The 15,000-nt window shown below is 38.3% G+C and overlaps 1 protein-coding gene across 1 annotated transcript in view; it reads left to right on the plus strand.

Moving 5' to 3' along the window:
* Positions 1–15,000, plus strand: part of LOC131692014 (uncharacterized) — a 29,695-nt gene that overhangs the window by 14,196 nt on the left and 499 nt on the right. The window contains exon 2 of the mRNA XM_058978840.1: positions 14,652–14,956. Coding sequence (XP_058834823.1) covers positions 14,914–14,956 — 43 coding nt within the window. The 5' untranslated portion in view covers positions 14,652–14,913. The remainder of the gene's footprint in view (positions 1–14,651; positions 14,957–15,000) is intronic.

A 15,000-nucleotide genomic window follows, 5' to 3' on the forward strand; every position in this document is an offset into this window, starting at 1 on the left:
TACTTAGACCATGAAATCGTAATCAAATCAAATATGCATGATAGTAAAGCATACCATGAGTGTTTATTCGAGCCGCATGGTAGCTTCAAGCATTTTCTGGTAGTTCATAAAATAAGCATGGTAAATTTAACACTATGTTGAAAATGGTCATTTTTACCATGACTATGTAGTTGAAACTACCATGTCGTTCTTTTCAGTGTAGCCATGCAATTATCCTATACTCTGGAACACTGTACCTTAAGGGGCAAGTCATTCAAAACAGAAAATGAAGTTCCGCTACGGGATGTAGTACCCAAGCTTTACTATGTAATCTGTTTATCGATTTAAACGAAAATGAGTGTATTCATGTTGAAATTACAATTCTGCTAAAATTTATTTTCCAATCTATAACGAATAGAGAAAAAAGCTCTGTGAAATTGTCCAATCTGTTATACACAGAATTGGCAACTCTGGATTACAAATTGGATTGAAAACGTGCTTCGATGTGTGTGCGGAAACGATACTCGTTTCTCACCACCACTAGTATGAATGTCAACATTTACCACGCGCTTGCGCAATGCAAAAATGCATAGTAAACAGATCGATGTCAGTTGACGCAGGTCGTTGAATGGAATTGTCATTTGATGGTGTAGTATTGCGGGATGCAGATACAGTGCAGCTCCGTTTGTTTAAATTTATACAAATGTGCGGGTGTGCGTCGAATTATAATCAATCGCGCAATCAAGCACCATTTTTGTGATATAGGCCGAAAAATGCACCTCTTTTATGCGATATGGTAATTTTGTTTTTATAATATTTTTACCGTATAAAGTTTGATTTTAATTAGAGGGTATTTCAATAGTTAAACAATATACTTAACTGTAATAAATAGTAATAATTAATAGAATAGATACATTATAAATATTTTCTAGTAACTGTAATCTGACGTACAACAACCCTTCACCATTGACCATTGAATTATTTTCGTCGACTAATTTGCCTCAGTAAAAATCATCCTTCGTGACATCTAAACAAAACAGTATGTGGTTTATTTCAACCTATCGTTTCTGGAAATATGTATCGAAAGTTAAAATCAACTAGTAAAATGATCATCTGAATCTGACAACATGGATTGCGATGAAAATGAAAATAATTAATTTTTGTGTTATAATATCCCTTAGAATTGAATCTGGTCCACAATTAATCTTCGTTGAACTCGATCCATGGTCGCTTGCTTCCAACTTTTTATGGGACCAATACTCGCCAAATTATGTTCCATTTGGTCCAACCACCGTGCAGGCTGCGCGCCTCTGCGTCCTGCACCCGCCGGACTGGAGGTAAATGACAATTTGATAGGATTGTTGTCCGGCAGTAATAACAAGAGAAACCGCTCATAGTACCTTTACAGCTAAAGTTAATTTCCGGATATTTGGTTCACTATAGAGTCTGGCAAGTTCGTGATTCATCCGTCTGCTCCATACGTCGTTCTCATCTACACTACCGACGATCGTTCCCAGTACCCTCCTTCCGAATACTTCGAGTACTTGCAGGTTCTCCTCGAGCAATGCGCGTAGAGAACCACCGGTCCAATCAGCGTGTGTACGTCGCCGTCGATCGTAATACTGCTGCTCAGATGGTCCCAATCGCGCGCAATTCCGTTAGTCAATATGTACTTAGTCATGGACACAGTCAAATTCGTGTTGCTTGTTGCTTCGCGTTTCAGTCAAATATACAAATCTGCTACCGTCTCCATATTTCTGACGATTACATCCACGTCGTTAGTAATGCGGCACACGAACCGTTCAAACCCCGCGCTTCGCACCCCGTCCAGGCTGGACAGTCCATCACCTTGTCTTAGTCGACTACGTAATTCGAACCAGTCCGGAAAACCACCCGAAATCGTGGGCTTGAAAATCAGGCGACCGAGGATTGTAGGGCAATCCACGCTGGCAGACGGCCTCGAGCGTCTTGGAATGCTCGTGTTGAGGAAATGATAGTCAAACTGAGTCGGATATCGTTTCCGCGTGAAAGTAACGATTGAGCATTTTCTTGGGTTTAAAGCATTATGTTTAGATTAGATCACACCGCGCACTAAACCTCTCCAGTTAAATCTGAAGAAACTCAGCATCGGTTTTATTCCGTATTTGTCGAAAAACTTTCATGTCGTAGAAAAAAATGAGTTCTTGTAATTTGATATTGAGGCCATTAGAGTAGCGGAAAATATTACTGGACCAAGATGGTTTCCTTGTGGGATACCGGATGTAGTGAAGAATGGTGCAGATAGACAGTCCTTGATGCTGATTTGGAGCTGCCTTCCATCGAGGTTGGAACGAAATAAGCGCAGAAGTTATCCATGATTGAAGTCGCCCAATATAACAATATCATCAGACGAAGTGGCGATGGAGGTGATGAAAAAAACAGAGAAAAGTTGTATATCGAGCAGGCTAAAATCACGAATTCTGTCAGACGCAAAATACACGACACACACGAAAACATTGCTATCGGCAGGTTTCACTGACATCCACACTTTCTCGGAGCCCACCCACCGATCATCGTTGATCACTCGGGCTTTTATTCCATGGCGAACAGCGATAAGCACACCACCACCTGAGGTATTGTGGCAGTTGAGAGCGCTGCGGTCTCAGCGGTAAACGTCGAATGTTGAACCAAACACCTGGCGTGACAGAGTACGGTTCTCGAGCCACGTTTTGGTCAAGGCGAGACCGTGGTCGCGAGCAAATAGCTATCCATTGATAGCTGATCAGACAAAAAAGAAGCCATGTAATATCACCACTGAAAACCTCCTGTCGACGAATAGCATCAATGAAATGGTGCTGTTCATCTCTGTTTGCCTTTCGAATGCCGGGATAGATTTTTATTAGACTATTGCCATTGCGGTTAGTGGTAGCGGGTTTTGTCAGTTCTCACGGTAAAGAGAGACAAGTCTGTCTTTACCAGGAGGCATGTTGGTAGACTGAAGTGATTTGTATTTATGCAGCCTAAGCTCGACTCCTGCCAGGAGAAGACAAAAGATTTTAAGCCTGTTTCTAATGACCCTGCCATTGCTAGTTTTCTTACCTGTACATTTCACATCCTTGCTCTCCCTTGAGTACTATGGCTAAATTTTCATAACTTTCCCTACCCAGTAATCTAATAATTACAGTTAATTACAGAAAGGTGTTGAAATCATTCTCATTTTTATTGAACACCCGTTATATTTCTAATTATAGAGATTTTGCTTTATTCACTCTGCTCCAGAGTACGACAAACACTTAATACACTCGAATCTCACAATTGTACCATCCGATGTACCTCGTTATTTCTCTTTTCAGCTTACTTTTGGAAATTGAGAAGTGAAAGAGGCGTTCGTATGAATGGAGCATATGAATGAGGTGTAGTCTGTTTGCAAGAAAATTTGGCAACCGAACAAATCAAAACAATTCCACCCACCGAGACGTCCAAAAAATTATTTCAAAATCGTTCAACACGAGTCCAACGATGGATGTTTGTTGAACGGTTATTTGGACGCTGTCCAAATTGGTCCAACGAACGTCCTTCATTGGACGATTTTGAAACCAACCGTTCTTAGATGGCAGTTTTGGACCAAAATCTGGCTGCTATCAATGTCGATGAAACAATGATTACCAGAGTTTCTTCTTGTCCTAAATCGTCTTTAAATCCGGGATCCGAAAAATTTCCTTTGGTACTTCAACAGACACATCGAAGTTTTGGTGACTCTGCTTCTTCTAGAGTTCTCTTGCTAGTAGCAGTTTTTCGTTTTACTGGAAATCCATTTCATAAAAAGGGAAAATGGCGAAACATCAATAACTATCGTGGATTAACTTCATTGAGCGCTATCTCGAGCTGGTGATTATGGAACCCCTTCAGGATCAATACCAGTTCCAATTTACTCCTCTTTTTCATATTAATCGGATCGGAAGCTAAAATCACTCTGCTTGTGCAGTGAATCAAATGTACCTTTCTACATTCAGTCTGCTGTGTACATGTACCGCGCCAGCAAAGCAATCGGAAAATAACAGTTGCCCCATGCCAGTGTGAACAATAAAGCACCGTTACTTTCATCGTTTATTTAAAAATGATTGAAACTCAGCAGCAAAATTTGAACAATCTTCAGTACAATACAGTGGTCGTTTGTCCAATCTGGCCTTGTGTTCGTGAAGTGGAATAATTAATAAAAGCGCATACTCGTAATGCGGTACTGATAGCACTTACAAATTTTGCCATGGCGAAAAGTTTGGCTATGGGAAACAACATGCAATACGTCGTTGCGCATGACAACGTTAGAACCAAGATAACCGTTTAGATTGACGATGGTAACACTGAAGTGCATCTGCACGATCTATCCACGCGTCCTACCAATAAATTCACTACAACCATCATGTCGGAGTACGTAACGGTGAAAGTTTGAAACCTGGAAACTTTTTCCAGGTATATCCAATGGTGTTCGTATCATGAGAATGCGAGTTACGACACCTATTCCTTCATACCTGAACATTCAATAAGAACTAGAAAGTGTAAGCAAATCTCAAATCACGCTTTGCACATATGAATGACAGATCCCTATGTGCCAAACCATGTGCGAAAACCTCTAATGAAACAACATCAACTGCGAGCAAACCCAACAACATCAATTAAATCACCAACAACCGGAATCGCAGCCTTCCACCAACGAATTCTGGAACAACATAATCTACAGACAGCATGTCCGATCATTGTGATACGCCTGCTACTTACCAATCAACTGCCAGCACCCCCGACAATTAAGTGAATGACAAAAAATACGGATACACAAACGTTACCCGTTGGTTTTATAAACAACTCAAACTAGGTAATCGTGAAAACCCATACAACATCAAGAAAATGGTCGAAAATGATGAACCGAGTGGAAGCAGACTAAGTGAGTTACATGTCGCGCCTGGGCAGTTTCATGGCTGGACGGTGCAAGATGGAGAGAAAGGTGGGAACATTTGACACTTTTGAGTGTATTAGTATTATATTTGCAAAATTAAGCATGGCGGCCGGGGCCCTTGAAGTAAACATCAACATCCGAACGAGCATCTTGATCCTTTGGCGCACGTTGAAAAGTGAGAAAAGGCCGAGCTTCACTTCGAATTTGTCGATTAGAACACCTTTTACCTAAGAAAACGATTAAATCAACTATAACCGAAACGAAACAAAACAACCGGAGTATTTCCCAAACTCTTGAAATCCTCCTTCATGTTTCCAGTTTACAAAAAAGGCAATAAAAAGGAAGTCGACAACTACCGCGGTATTATAACGCTAAGCGCAGTTCCTAAGCTGTTTGAAATGACTGTGCTGGAACCCATCTTCAGCCACTGCAAACAGTAGGGTGTGGAGACTATTTTCGCCCTATTTCTATTATCGCCCTACCCATTTGAAGCCGTTAGTTAGAGCAGCGTCTGCCATCTTTGTCCAACGCATTGGCCCATATGGTAGTGCGAAAATAGGAGCATTCGATTCGAGTTTTCTTGGCGCTCAAACAGAAGTATTTCCCCATTCTCAGGACATTTTTGGTATTAAATTGGTTCTTGGGAACGAAACAAGGATACTGATGCCAATTTATGTGCATTGCATCGACTGTAGACTGCGTAATTAATAGAATAGTGTGGCACCCTCCCTAATGGGGCGAAAATTAAGTCTTTACCCTATATCTCCGAGCAAGCTTGTTGATTGCTGAGTGAACGTCGATTTTTTCCCGTTTCGCTTTGTGCTGTGATGATGCACACGTCGAATCTCATAATAGTTTGTTCATCCCCCTCTCTCTGTTCATGCGATGAATACAATGCCTGATGAGTGGCGTAGTTGAGTAGAGGCTGGCACAATCTAGCTTAGAATTGCTCACACAGCATTTCGTTCGATGGATGAAGCAAATTCTTCCGAATGCCACGCTCACTGAATCTGGAGGCAGCATTTTCATGCGAATGTGATTTTCGCCACACGTGAGAATTTTTTTTGAAAGAATGTGTGTTGTGTTTGGCTGCTGGATAAAGAGTCAGTAGATAAAAAGGCTACCAGATGCATAGCGTTCGAACGTGTGCAGTGATTTGCAAAGAAATTATCGCGCTTCCAATGATGTGTGTGTGTGTGTGTGTATTACTACCAACCATTGCAGCAGGTCCACCGCCCATAGCACTGGGCTGTCCTCTCATTATAAATTGATCAAGCATTACCCACTAACCATAATCACGAGCCATTGCATGGAGAGTCAAAAAGGATATGGGTGATAGGAATGAAATTGTCATTTTTCGGTCTATAACACTATAAGGAAATATTTTGTATTCTCTGCAAACTTATGACTAAACGATACTATAGTCACTGTGCTATAGTGTTTTTAAACTGTTCATCAAAACTTTTTGCTTTTTCAAATATTTGGCACAGTGTATTGCGTAAGACAGAGTTATTCGGAAATTGAGTCTACAGGTCCAATGCAAACTATCCTAGCAAGTGCAGAGTCGGAAACAGAAATTGAATGTCAAAAATATAAATTACCGCCATCATCAGTAAGAATTTTAGTAGAACAAAATAACGATGGGATTATTTTCAATTTTCGCAAGCAAATTATAGGTAATTATTGTATGCAACTTTTTTCAACCCTAACATATAAATTCTACGTTGCAATACGGGTTCTACAAGGTAGAAGAACCATATTTTAGAATTAATTGATTTTGATGAACCGTATAATTTGAAATATTATAAATTGTATTTAAACTGACATTTTAACTGATTTTCACTTAATGTATTTTTATATGTATTCTATCATTGTAAGCTATTTTGTTAGTGCTTCCATCAAATAGGTCATATATAATCACAGTTCACTATATTACATTAAGTTTAACATTTACAAGTTTTCCTACACATATCCGATCAAAATGAAATAACAGAATTTTATTGCAATGCTGTTTTCGTAACAAGTTGAGTTGTAAATGTAGCAAACTTATCGAAAAAAAGAAAGATTTGCATATAACAGCAATATAGTACCCAGTCGGTCCTAGAGAAAGGCCTAGGGGACCTGGGTTAATTCGGACCTAGTAAGCGTTCAATGGCGAATCCAGGGGAGGGGTCCTCGGGGTCCGGACCCCTCCCGAAATTTTTCAACTTGTTGAGAAATTTTAAAATAGTTTCTATTTTAATTCATTTTAAACTCAAATTCCTTCCAAATTAAATTAGACCACCAAAAATGATTTTAATTAAATGAGGTTATTGTTCAAAGAACATTTCAAAATCGAAGTTTCGAACTCTCTCCGATTTTTTTTTATCCGACCCTGTAACGGTTTATGAGCTGTTGATCTGAAATGTGTTCACCGACTTGCTGAACTTATTTTTTGCTAGAAAGCCGGAGCAATTACACATATTTTAGCTGATACGGTTCGATCTCTTACTTTTAATGTGTATAAACACTTCACCGCAAAAGTACATCAGAAATTTGAATTACCCCAACCCTGGACCGCTTATGCAAAATGTATCAGACCATCAAACTTTTTATCAGATTGTTTCTGACCACTAGAACCGCGTTTTTCTCGAAACCATTTTTTAGCTGATCGAAATGTAACTAGAGCAAATGATTTTTTATCGTTTTGAAATTTTCACAGTGCAGTAGGATTTCGTTTTTGGCAACAATTTTATTTTATTCAGTTACCAAAACCGGAACCGTGCCAAAAATAGAACATTATTTTTAAAGTGTGGATTTTCAATTTACCACTTCTAAAATGTTTCAAGGATGTTTAATATTATGTGAAACGGAACGAGATGAAAGAAAAAAATTAGCAAATTCAATTTCATTCATGTTTAATCAAATTCAGCCGTCATCCAGTAGAATTCTCGAGATAACGGGCATAGCTCAATCAGTAAATCGATTGCCTTGAGATTTTTAAAAAAAAAACATTTCTCTAACCCAAAAAGAGGCAAATGGCCCTAAGGTTAAAATCTCTATAACCAAAATAAAAAAGTAAAATTCTCACAATCTTCTTCTCGGGCGCAATGCCCCTTGTTACGGAGGTGTGACATATCATTTAATCCCAATCGCTTTTATTCGGTCCACTGGACGTCAAAACTCAAACGATTCACTGCATGGTAGTGTTGATTTCGCTCCTGGGGCTGTTATCTCTTCTTTCTGAAAATTAATGAACAACTTTGTTTAAAAAACACAGCTCTTTTAAAAAATAATTACATTTATTAAATCTCCATAACAAACCAATCGTTGATCTTTCAAATGCAATTGATAGATTGAAAATCGAATTGCAATGCTTGAAGATATGTAGGTTTGAAAAACAAAACATTTTTGTTGTAAAAATCACTTGCAACTGTTCAAACAAAATGGATTGAAACATCAGTGCTACGGTAAAAATATGCGCCAATGAAAGTTCCAAAAATCTCTAGAACAATGCATTTGAGAGGTAAACAACCCGATTTTTCAAGAGCCACCCTACCTCAAATCTTTTTAAAAAATTATAACAAATTAACCATTATACATCGCCCTGTTTATTCAGCAAACTTGCTCCCATTAAATTGTGTTATTATGTTGTAGGGCATTGCGCAAGTACACCTCACACATCTAGACAGTCGATATTTTGAACACCCTAACCACAAGGACCACCCTAATTCCATTCATTTAAAAAAAAAATCACCAAAAAAACTAACAAATTTGCCGAAGACATAAAGCCAGGGCCGGCGGAAAGCGTGGGTAGTATGGGTAGTACTACCCACTCGAAAATAACCGAGTGGGTAATTACCCACTCGAAATTTTGAACCATTTCAAAAAATTTAGATGTGCAACGCATGTATCTCGCACTACACACATTTGAAAACATCGATGTACCACAATTCCATTTGCTCAAACGAACGTGATTTATTGTGAATGTAATGTCAGCGTGTGCATTGCGAAAAGGGAAAAAATCCTTACTAATGGACCCCTCACCCCATTGCTTTCTACCCACTCGGGCGTAAAGTGTTTCGCCGCCCCTGCATAAAGCTAAAACAAACTATTTGGGTGCTATTAGTTTTGTATTCCTTTATACGGCTTTGGGACGCACTATGGTCAGCTTTCGATATGTAATGAAAATTAAGTGCCAAGTTTTGTAGCGAAGTCATAATAATCGAAAGAGTAAGAGGCTCCCAATGTTACTAAGGTTCTATTGAAAATTTTCTCCAGAACTAGTCTTATTATGCAAGCATGCGCATTCCTCTGTTCTAAACTCTCAAATTGCAAAGACCCTGGGTCTTATTATAAAAATTGATTCCGTCAGACACTAAATAATTCATTTATATACATATTGTAAACATTAAATACAACACGTATAGTGTAAAATTCAGTTAACCCTTAAATGCATAACGCTGTTTTAAAACAACATTGCGAAAACCATCTCAAAATTATCACAGTTATGTATTGAAGCTATGAGACAATTTTCACAAAATTTTATAAAAAATTGATTTGCGCCTTTAAGGGTTAATATGACTCCAATTTTTGGAAATAAAGTCAAATGTGATATCAATTGATACAAAATATATATTGTAAATTTTTAAAAGACTTATTAAGTACAACAAGACTGTTGCCAACAATGGAACCCAATTGTTGCCAAAATCGGAGTATACCAAAAAGGGAGCATGCCAAAAACGGAATCATACTGTATTTTCGAAATTGATTTCTCCATCTTGTGATGAAATTACTCGATTAAATTTGTTATGTTATAAATTCCATTTAACAAGATCTCAATTCATCTATTTATTGTATATTGGTAATCTCTTGCCTTACAATCAATGGAATGCGTAAAAATTGACATCAACCGCTTTGCTTCGTTGTTAAGAACCAATATATACCAATAATTCTCGTGTTTGAGCACAATGAAAACTCGAATCGAGTGCCCCTATTGTTGCGCTACCATTTGACTCAATGCGTTGAACAAAGATGGCAGACACTGCTCTAACCAACGCACAGTGGTTCCATTCCTTAAGAGAGGCGGTCATAAATATATTTAATGCAAATTTTTATATAAAGCTGCATTTCTATAGTAAATTTGGGTCGCAGAATTCAAATTTCGCAAAAAAAATCGGTTATATCCACCTAACAGTGTAATACGGCTTTTCTTATTACATTAAGATTCACATTTACTTTTTTTTGTTCCAGAATTTTTTTTAGTATCGAATAGTACAAGTTGTGCTGCGCTGGTAAAAAATAAATAGTTATTTATCGAAAGTTCTCTAAATTGTAGCTTCTGCACCTAAACGCAAATATTATGATATCGTCTTCGGTGAGCATAATATCTCGAATTTTAAATAAATCGTGTATTTTTTTCCTTTAAAATGATGGTTTTCGTGAACAAACAATGTGTTTTCCTACAATAAAAATTATCCCCTAATAAAAAAAACTCCGAGTACCAACTATTTTAAAAAGGAGAAATACTACTTGTACTTGAGAACGTAGTTGTAATACGAAGTGGAGTGAGACATTTGCCTCGTACATCGAAGATTCCGTAGTGACATGTGTTTCAAAGAGAAGCGTCAAATAAATCGATATAACTCAAGTTCTAATAATTCGATCGATAAGAAATTTTGGGAAAATAACAAAGAAGCTATATAGTTTCGAGATCAGTAGTAATTATTATCGTAATATAATTTGACAGTCTGATATAAAGTTTTTCGTCTTGCATTATCCCGTTAAACATGTACAACATCTTAGATTTTCTAGGCATTCTGGGCGCAGAGATGCGCAGCTGAGGCCTAGTTTAAGTGGAAGTGGAACGTCTGACGACCATTTTGAAAAGAAGTTCGGGAAGGATATCGAGGGACAAAGTTAGTTAAAGTCATATTGAAAACTTTTAGGTTAATTTTTCCTATTATTTATACAAATAAACCCATATTTCTGCTCTCCTTACACTCCAAAAACTGAAAATTATCATTTAATACAAAGCTAATAGTAGTGTTATCTGAAAAAAAATTGAATATTAAAAATTACAGATCGACAAAAACATTTTTCTGGCGAGCAATCGATTATCGATATTATTTACATTATCGGTAAATAACGAGCCACCCTATGCATTCTTCTATATACTAAGAAAACCAGTTCAGTATTAACAAAATTAATTATGAAACTATAAAATATACATACAGAACGATGTAATCGCAAGATAAAAACACGCCTTCGCCGAAATATTTTTTTTGCATTATTGGCCTATAGGGGGACCACTGTGCAACGGCTTCAAATGGGTGATAATAGAAACATAGCGCAAATAGGCTCATCACCCTACCTCTTTTTTCGCGCTTTATGATGGTGTAACCCCTTAATTTACAAACCATTGATTTACTTGCGATGTTTTTTCCGCCAAATTAATTCATGATTTCTTGAGCGTTTTTTCAAAACGTCATATCTGCAATGAGTTACTCTCTGTTTATACTTTCTCTTTCGATTTTTACGGCGTCACTATAACACTTTTCACTTATTTTACAGTACAGATCGAAAGACGGTGGTTTTAGCTAGCATATTATGCAAAGAGCTGAGGGATAAATGTTAAAGTGACCGAATTATTAACAGAAGAGAAAGTAAACAAAGAGAGTAACTCATTGCAGATATGACGTTTTGAAAAAACGCTCAAGATTTATGTTATTGGAATGCCTTGAACACTGCGCTCCATTTCACGACAGACGTGCGCGCTTTCATTTATTATATCAGGTAATATTTCACGTAATATTTTGATTCCCGGAGACGGCAGCAGCCCATTAAAATCAGTTCCTTCCTAATCAGGGAAGCGAGGCAGAACACTTTATAGCCACCAGCCGCTAGCAGTATTCCGATGTTCGTTTTCCAAGAGAATCAATTACGTAGATACTTATAACCAACGCGCACAAGAACAGCAACAGCACCGGCATCGAAATGGCGTTCACGAATGGCATTCACGCGAAAGCGATTCATTCAATTATTGCGAATTTAATTCTCATGATTATTGGCTCCGAAAATTCGTGCGAGTGTGGACTCACTGCCTACACGAAAATGGTCTGAGGAGAATGGCATATGAATGAACCTATGCTGTGAGTTAGTTTATTCTCTGTCTCCCGTCGCTCTCACTCTCTCGAGCTTGATTTCGGCTCTCGTTTTCAATCTGTTCGATGGTTCTTTCAAGTATTGCCTTTCGATAAATCTAGCACGGAAAGCCATTCGGCAGATGAGTTTAATTCGCATTCAGGCGAATGAAAATTATACAACCTTGGTCTCCGAGACTCAGCATGGATTTATGCCGAAACGTTCAACATCTACCAATCTTCTGTCGTTCACAACATATGTGACAGATGCCATGTCTGACGGCCTTCAAACTGATGTTATTTACACGGACCTTTCAGCTGCATTTGACAAGATTAATCACGCTATTGCAGTGGCAAAGTTGGATAGACTTGGCTTTGGTACTAATATTCTGCGCTGGATGCAATCGCATCTCAGTAATCGTCGTCTGGCAGTCAAGATAGGTGATTGTGTATCCGAAGAATTCATCGCTTCATCTGGCATTCCACAAGGCAGCCATCTCGGTCCATTGATTTTTCTTCTGTTTTTCAACGACGTCAACTTTTGTTTAGAAGGACCACGGTTGTCTTTCGCTGACGACTTCAAGTTATACCACAGAATCCGGAATACTGATGATGCAACTTTCCTTCAACGCCAACTGGTAACCTTTGCGGAATGGTGCGAAATCAACCGAATGACCCTAAATACTAAGAAATGCACGGTCATTACGTTCTCCAGGAAAAAAACGTCAACTCGTTTCGAATACTGTCTAGCAGAATCCACGATTGATAGATCGAATTGTGTCAAAGATCTTGGAATTTTTCTCGATGAACAACTGACGTTTAAGCAGCATATCAGTTATATTGTCGCAAAGGCATCACGCTGCTTGGGGTTCATTATGAGAATATCTAAGCACTTTTCAGATATCTATTGCTTGAAATCTCTTTACTGCTCACTCGTTCGTTCAACACTGGAATATTGTTCAGTTGTGTGGAATCCTCATTATCTCAACGGTGTCCCTCGAATTGAGACAGTACAGCGCAGATTTGTTAGGTTTGCCCTTCGTCAATTTCCTTGGCACAACCCTCACCAGCTGCCAAGTTACGAAAGTCGTGGTTTGCTTATTGGACTAGACACATTGCAAGTGCGGCGAGACCTATCCCGTGCTATGACGATTTTGGATATTTTGCACGATCGAATCGACTGTCCCGAACTACTTAGTGCGATAAATATGAACGTTCGTCCTCATTCTCTTCGCAATAATATCATGCAAACCAATGATGGCGCAATAATATTGTGCCATCATTGGTTTGCAGCGGATTTTCAACAGAGTGTCATCCGAGTTAGACATTCCACGTAGCAGATTACAATCTGACTTTCTTAAATAGATTAAGAAATTACCATTAGGACCACACTGTGTCCGTTGATATTAACTATAAATAAATAAATAAATAAATAACCGAAACAAAACTAATGGCAACAGAAGGACCCACTACATCAACTGTTTGTGCTTTTCTTCTTCATATCCTCTTGTTTTTTCGGCTTCATCGAAGAAAAATGACAACCGCACTCACACACAGAAAAAAATGTGCACACCTGTTTCCGTCTTGTGGACGGTGAACAGCGACTAACAAAGGCAAGTATACTACATAACAGTGAGTATGGAAAGTTGCGCTCAAACTGATACTACCAACACCAACCTATCGATTAAATGGAGAAATTTGGAATAAACGGTAGGTTTTGCAACTGTTTCGATCCTAGCTCTCAGATTGAGAGAAAATGGTTGTCATTGAAGATTGCCAGATATAGTGCAGGGAACCTACTTGGGACCGTTATGTTTCTGCTTTACTTCAATGACGTGTATTTAGTTCTGAACTCCTCGCCGGTTCCTGCATAGACGATCTCATAATTTTTCGTCTCATTTGCTCAATTCAAGATTTCCGATTTCTCCGACAAGATGAAACTTTCGCTGGTGGTGGTGTAACATGAACGGCGTGTGTGTAAATCCAAAATAGCACGGTGATCGATTTCCCACGAAAAATTTACTGGTAGAGCTCTTCCCCCCAGAGCCACAGAGCTTTTTTACTACCGAAACTCTGCTTGCCAGACTCAAGAACATTGTAACTGCCGAAAACCTTCGGAGAAGGCACAGTCGATTGAAAGGTAACGGGGAAGGCCCCTACCGACTGTCCTGGTTTTAAACTCGCCTCGTATAGTTAGGTATTGCAATAGTCATTATAGGTGTTTCAATACTCATTAAAGCGATTCCAAACTTATGACGGAAATGTACTACCACTGAGAAGTACTACGCAGAACTTACTGATTTTCCAAAAATATACAATAAATTTGATAAATTCACACATTATATGAATTGATTATTTTGTTTTCAAGAAAACATTTTTTCAATATTTACTCAGTATTTCCGGAAAGCGAAAAAACTATCAGCTACACATTAAAATATTCGGGCTTACATTGTGCATTATTGTAAACTAGTACCATGTAGATAGGGATTCTCTGCTCATAGTAAAGTAAGGATTGCAATTGATTACTATTTGTTTGCGTACCAATAATAATCGAATTTTGTAGAAAATATGGTGGTAGTGTAGATCAATGATCTGATTTAATTTGACATTGAAATTTTCAGTATTTGGTAATACCTCTCAGCTCGTAATTATGCAAAGTAACCACGAATCGACCGCGACCGGACCGACAGTTCTGTTTATCGATATCAAACAATTGGAAACAAACAAAAGATCATAGCATAAAGTTTTATACGGACATGTGCGAATGTTTGGTACCATAGTAGCGCGCTATTGATGTCAGTTTAAAATTGTGACTATAAAAAGAATTGGATCAACGTTTTCAGTATCAGTTTGAAGCAACACCACTTGGAATAGACGATCGAGATGGCTTTCCAACTAGTCTCAATCTTCGCGTTAATTTGTTTAGGTGAGTATGTAAAAATAAACCGAGGAAACCGACCTAATTATCCT

This window comes from Topomyia yanbarensis, chromosome 3 (assembly GCF_030247195.1).
Source record: "Topomyia yanbarensis strain Yona2022 chromosome 3, ASM3024719v1, whole genome shotgun sequence".
NCBI lineage: Eukaryota > Metazoa > Arthropoda > Insecta > Diptera > Culicidae > Topomyia > Topomyia yanbarensis.